The 6,773-nt window shown below is 52.9% G+C and overlaps 1 protein-coding gene across 2 annotated transcripts in view; it reads left to right on the plus strand.

Annotated features, from left to right (window-relative positions):
* BMP8A (bone morphogenetic protein 8a) overlaps positions 1 to 6,773 on the plus strand; it is a 45,875-nt gene that overhangs the window by 33,562 nt on the left and 5,540 nt on the right. Inside the window, exons 3-4 of one of the 2 annotated variants that reach the window (XM_008565855.1) lie at positions 3,673 to 3,867; positions 6,688 to 6,767. In XM_008565855.1, coding sequence (XP_008564077.1) covers positions 3,673 to 3,867; positions 6,688 to 6,767 — 275 coding nt within the window. The remainder of the gene's footprint in view (positions 1 to 3,672; positions 3,868 to 6,687; positions 6,768 to 6,773) is intronic. The other variant, XM_008565853.1, reaches the window with a different exon arrangement.

Consider the following 6,773-nt stretch of genomic DNA (forward strand, 5'->3'; position numbering starts at 1 on the left):
AGGGTTCGGATCCCACATACAGACCGGTTCCCGCTCACTGGCTGAGCGAGGTGTGGGAGCAACACCGAGGGTTGCGATCCGTTGCCGGACACGAACAAAGACAAAAAGGAAAAAAAAAAAAAAACTAAAATGAAAAAAAAGTGTGTGTGTGTAGGTCAGAGTACTAAATTCTAGCAGGTCAAGGACAGCCATTCTAACAGGCCCCATGGAAGGGCCAGATCCTGGCATGGAGAGATGGGGAGGGAGAGACAGAGAGGGCAGCCTGGGGTGTGGGGGAGTGGCCAGGGACCAAGGCCAGGTGGGGGTGGGATAGAACATCATTGGGTAACAGTGGGGTCCCCTTTGGGCCTTTGGGGAGGACATGTGATCTGCTGTAGGTGTTAGGAGGTTTTCTAGACACTGCATGGAACAGACAGAGCTTTCTAGGAGCTGACAATTGACCTGGCTGTTAGGAGAGTAGAAAGAAGGAACCACTTGAGTCTCGCATTCTCATGTGACCTATTTGAAGAACTAAGGCACAAAAACAGGCCTGGTCCACGGCTGGGATCCCCTCAAGTGTTTCCACTAGGCCCACCAGGCCCCTTCATTATCCTTTAGTGTGGTGCCCAGGTCACTTGCCCACTGAGTCTGAGGTGTGACAGGGGCTGCCGGGAAGGTCCACTGGCACCCAGAGCAGAAAGAAGCCTTTGGGAGGGAGGGGCAAGGTTGGGCCTGGCACGGTTGGGGAGGGATGAAGTAGGGCTTGACTACCTGCCCTAGATCTGATTAGCACAGGTGAGCCACCAGCAGTCTGCTCCTGCTGGGGCAGGCTCAGAAATGGGGAGGCCAGAGGCCCCGAGGAGCTGCCTTTTCCATCCAGGCCCATAGGGGAAGGCCACAGGGCACCCCACAGCTTGGGCTTGCCCACATGTACCCCGTCAACTGCAAAGGGGACGGAAGGCCTGCCAGCACTCTCACAAGGTTAGGGCAGAGGCAGCGACCTTGGGCCCAGAGGCTCTTGAAGCCCCCACCTGCCTTTCTGGTAAGGGTCTGCCTGCAGCTGGGCAGCCTATGGGCCCGCCACCAGGACTCCCAGGCCTTCCCTGCAACCAGCTGGAGCCCAGGGTCCTGCCCAAGGATGGTTGAGGAAAAAGCAGAGGAGGTGAAAAGGGGCTCTGGAAGGGGGGGGTTCTGCAGGCTCTGGATGAAGACCACATGTCATCCTCCCTCTCCCTGCAGCCAGACCTCTGCAGTTTGCTGGGGAATGGCATGAACATCCTGGCTCTGTTGCACCTCGCTCTGACCTTGAACAGTTGCTGCTCTCTCTGCTTCTGTAAAATGGGAACCCAGGACTAGGTGCTTCCCGGGTCCTCAGTCAGGCTCCCCTGGCCCATGAGAGCCCATGATGGGGTCCCCAGTACCCAAGCTAGGCTGGCTCAGTGGAGCTCTGCCAAGGTTTGTTGGGTAACCGATCTAATATGTCATTGTGCTCTGTATGCAGGAGACAACCCCCATAAGACCCTTGTATGCAGTTGCACAAAAGAAAAGCAAGTAGTGGACAAAGCCTGGAGGACTGATGGCCTCCCTGGCCCCACTACAGCCAGGGCTTCCCAGGGACTTGTAGGACAGAATAACGGCACATGCAGGCCTGGAGGGCTGCCTGGGGTCCAAGGCCATCCCCAGGTGTCAGCCAGTCCTGGGATTTTCTCCTCCAGTGCCTGGCATTGGTGCCCATCGCCTCCCCACTCATGGGTGCTCCATTCTCTCCCCATTGTGACCCTGCTCCCCCATGGCCCCGCCTCCTCCTGTGGCCCCGCCCCCATAGCCCTAACTCTCCAGAATGGCTGTCTGGGTCTTGCAGCGTCAGCACCTGTAGCTCACAACATCCCTGTCTCAGCAGCTTCTGTCCACAGTCCTGAGAGGGAGCCTCACCCGGAACATTTGATTGTGGCAGGCTATGTCACAGGTCAAAGGTTTTTCAACTAGTTGTGGCCAGTGGACACCTGGTCTTAGACACAGCTGCTTAAGGGCTGACCTTTGAGTGGGGCTGTGGGTGGGGCAGGTAATGCCCTTGACCTGCACTGTATTGTAGAGAGCCACCTTAGACCTGTGAATGGAGTAAATGACCTGTATGTATAAAGTATATGTAAATGTTTGTGTGTTTATACAGGCACTTACGTGTGTGTATCAGTGTTTGCAACATTGAGGTGAAATGTGCCGTCATGTAAACTGAACAATTGGTGCTATGTTTAAAGAGACATGAAAATGTCCTAGTAATCTTGCTTCTGTAATTCAGTATAAGGGAATTTCATCCCCACGCAAAACGAAGATTCTGCTGCATTCTCATCTTAACAATGAAAGCCAGGAAACAACCTAAATGTCTAACAGTGAGCCAATATCTAAGTGAATTATGGTGTACCTGCTCAAAGTGATTTTATACATTTGAACTGTTTATGACGGAGACATTTTATTTATTTTTTGTCAGCTGGCTGGTACGGGAATCCAAACCCTTGACCTTGGTGTTACCAACACCGTCCTCTAACCAACTGAGCTAACCAGCCAGCCCCGAGACTCATTTTAACAACCAGGAAAATGTTAATGTTAAAAAGTTGAAAAAAATACTGACATCATTGCTGTGCTGACAACCAAAAAACTTAAGTCAACTTGATGACAAAAGCCAGAAAAATGAAAATGAATGTACTGGGGTTGGGGAGGAGGGTTTGTGAGTGATGGTTTATCTCGAGTTTCTTAACTGTGGTTATTACATTGTTTTTATAATAAAAAAAGTAAAGACATCAGTTGAAACTCAGATTCAGGAAGATAGTTTTATTGGTGGAGGCTTTACATTTCCCACTTAATTATCATGCTTATTCATGACATCTCAGTCTTTAAATGGCTGTCAGGTAAAATACCGTCTTTATAGGCTTCACTCTTCCCAGGGCTGAGGCCCAAATCATGTCCCTGCCTGCCGCCTTTCCTTTCTTTCTTCTTATTAACCATAAACCCCACCTAGTGAATAAGAACTTGGGCTCTGGAATCAGAGTGACATGGGGTGAACCCCGGCTCTGACACTTTGTCCCAGTGTCTCTGCTCTGCTGAGCCTGGCAGTCCGTCTGTGGCCTCAGGGACAGTGAACGTCCTGCTCCCAGACTGTGCTCAGCAGGGCAGCACTCCCTAAGTCCTGGTAGGCGCTGTGGTGAGCTGGCGCTGTCCTAAGTCACACGGTCACATCCCAGAAAGTAGGGGTTGAGGACAGAACACGGGCCTCGGAGTCCTCGGACCCAGGTAGGAGCCGTGGTTCTGGGAGTCACTATCAGGGGGATTAGGTCATCACTGAGTGACCTTGACATGTCTTCTGTAAACTGTGAAGTCCGGGATTGCTGTAAAGACTGAATGATGCAGTTGGAAAACTTTGAAACTTGTAAAATGATTCACGAATGTTAGTGTCATGATGACCTCTAATAATGATGCTTGCGCTTCTCTATGACCCCCGTTCCCCAACCTCCTTCAGACCTGCCTGCCGGGGAGCTGGGGCTTTGCTTGGGACTCCAGGCTTCAGATGAGGAAACTGAGGCACAGAGGGTCCCTCGGGTCCTCAGCCTCCATGCTCCTGCTAAGGAGCACAGAGGTACCTGTTTGTCCACATGTAGGGCCCCTGTCTGGGAGTGACCCCTCTCTCTTCTCTCTGTCTAGGGCACAGCTTGGATCCGGGCCTGGCTGGTCTGCTTGGGCGACGGGCACCGCGCTCCAGACAGCCTTTCATGGTCACTTTCTTCAGGGCCAGCCCGAGTCCCGTCCGCACCCCTCGGGCAGTGAGGCCACTGAAGAGGAAGCAGCCGAAAAAATCCAACGAGCTGCCGCACCCGAACACACTCCCAGGGATCTTTGGTGAGGGCAGGGGCTGCACCTGGGTGGGGCCCCACAGCATTTTGGGTGAGAGGCGGGCAAGAACGAGGTGGTGGTGACAGAACCCTCCAGGCCCTGGGTACAGTTCAAGACGACAGTCACTCTCCAGCCACCTTTTCTGACATCATCTGTGCCCCGATGCACCCTGATGACCAGCCACTCCACTTTCTCGTAGGCCTCTGAGTCTCTGCCTTGGCTGTCCCTGCCACCTGGAGGTCCCTTCTCTGTCCTCCTCTGTCCCCTCCAGGCCTTNTCCATCTGCAAGTCACTCAAGGCCCATCGCAGCAGGAGTTCTAGAAACCTAACCCATGCACCCCATGAGTTTTCTCCTCCCATGTGGTCATGTCCTGCATCATCCAGAGCAGGCACTTAGCTCCTTCTCTCAAATTGGCCTGTCGTGAAATCCTCCCTCGTAACCCGGGAGGGGTTGGATTTATAGTCTCAAAAACTAAAATGAAAAAAAAGTGTGTGTGTGTGTAGGTCAGAGCACTAAATTCTAACAGGTCAAGGACAGCCATTCCATAGGCCCCATGGAGCCTCACCCCCATGGAAGGGCCAGATCCTGGCATGGAGAGATGGGGAGGGAGAGACAGAGAGGGCAGCCTGGGGTGTGGGGGAGTGGCCAGGGACCAAGGCTGGTACACGGATCCGAACCCTTGATGTTGGTGTTACCAACACCGTCCTCTAACCAACTGAGCTAACCGGCCAGCCCCAAGACTCATTTTAACAACCAGGAAAATGTTTATGTTAAAAAGTTGAAAAAAAGGCCGGCCCGTGGCTCACTCGGGAGAGTGTGGTGCTGATAACACCAAGCCAAGGGTTGAGATCCCCTTACCGGTCATCTTTTAAAATAATAAATAGATAAAATAAAAATAAAAAGTTGAAAAAAATACTGACATCATTGCTGTGCTGACAACCAAAAAACTTAAATCAACTTGATGACAAAAGCCAGGAAAATGAAAATGAATGTACTGGGGTTGGGGAGGAGGGTTTGTGAGTGATGGTTTATCTCGAGTTTCTTAACTGTGGTTATTACATTGTTTTTATAATAAAAAAAGTAAAGAAGTCAGTTGAAACACAGATTCAGGAAGATAGTTTTATTGGTGGAGGCTTTACATTTCCCACTTAATTATCATGCTTATTCATGACATCTCAGTCTTTAAATGGCTGTCAGGTAAAATACCGTCTTTATAGGCTTCACTCTTCCCAGGGCTGAGGCCCAAATCATGTCCCTGCCTGCCGCCTTTCCTTTCTTTCTTCTTATTAACCATAAACCCCACCTAGTGAATAAGAACTTGGGCTCTGGAATCAGAGTGACATGGGGTGAACCCCGGCTCTGACACTTTGTCCCAGTGTCTCTGCTCTGCTGAGCCTGGCAGTCCGTCTGTGGCCTCAGGGACAGTGAACGTCCTGCTCCCAGACTGTGCTCAGCAGGGCAGCACTCCCTAAGTCCTGGTAGGCGCTGTGGTGAGCTGGCGCTGTCCTAAGTCACACGGTCACATCCCAGAAAGTAGGGGTTGAGGACAGAACACGGGCCTCAGAGTCCTCGGACCCAGGTAGGAGCCGTGGTTCTGGGAGTCACTATCAGGGGGATTAGGTCATCACTGAGTGACCTTGACATGTCTTATGTAAAGTGTGAAGTCCGGGATTACTGTAAAGACTGAATGATGCAGTTGGAAAACTTTGAAACTTGTAAAATGATTCACGAATGTTAGTGTCATGATGACCTCTAATAATGATGCTTGCGCTTCTCTATGACCCCCGTTCCCCAACCTCCTTCAGACCTGCCTGCCGGGGAGCTGGGGCTTTGCTTGGGACTCCAGGCTTCAGATGAGGAAACTGAGGCACGGAGGGTCCCTCGGGTCCTCAGCCTCCATGCTCCTGCTGAAGAGCAAAGCGGCCCCTGCTTGTCCACATGTAGGGCCCCTGTCTGGGAGTGACCCCTCTCTCTTCTCTCTGTCTAGGGCACAGCTTGGATCCGGGCCTGGCTGGTCTGCTGGGGCGACGGGCACTGCACTCCAGACAGCCTTTCATGGTCACTTTCTTCAGGGCCAGCCCGAGTCCCGTCCGCACCCCTCGGGCAGTGAGGCCACTGAAGAGGAAGCAGCCGAAAAAATCCAACGAGCTGCCGCACCCGAACAAACTCCCAGGGATCTTTGGTGAGGGCAGGGGCTGCACCTGGGTGGGGCCCCACAGCATTTTGGGTGAGAGGCGGGCAAGAACGAGGTGGTGGTGACAGAACCCTCCAGGCCCTGGGTACAGTTCAAGACGATAGTCACTCTCCAGCCATCTTTCCTGACATCGTCTGTGCCCCGATGCACCCTGATGACCAGCCACTCCACTTTCTCGTAGGCCTCTGAGTCTCTGCCTTGGCTGTCCCTGCCACCTGGAGGTCCCTTCTCCGTCCTCCCCTGTCCCCTCCAGGCCTTTCCCAGGAGCCTCCATCAGACCCGGATGTCCCTTCCCTGGGAAGCCACAGCCCTCTCGGCCCTCGGTTCTGCTCTGGGCACCCCGAGGCTCTTTATTGGAGTATCTGGAGGCCCACGGGCTGAGACGGGGGCTGGGATGAGCATAGTTACTCTGTAGTCATCGCAAGTCCTTGAAGGCTCTTGACCTGGATCATGGCACAAGCAGAGCTCTGAGTATGGCCTTTATGAGACCACCTGGTTTAGTTTTCTGTCATTTGTCTATTTCACAAATGTGCCCATGAGGGCCTTCCCCCCAGTTCCCCTGCAAGCACCCCAAGGCAGCTGCACAGAGCAGGAACCCCAGAAGAGACCTTGTACCCTCCGTCCCCTGCAGATGACATCCACAGCTCCAACGGCCGGCAGATATGCCGTCGGCACGAGCTCTACGTCAGCTTCCAGGACCTTGGCTGGCTGGTAATT

The sequence above is a fragment of the Galeopterus variegatus genome, unplaced genomic scaffold (assembly GCF_000696425.1).
Source record: "Galeopterus variegatus unplaced genomic scaffold, G_variegatus-3.0.2 Scaffold209, whole genome shotgun sequence".
NCBI lineage: Eukaryota > Metazoa > Chordata > Mammalia > Dermoptera > Cynocephalidae > Galeopterus > Galeopterus variegatus.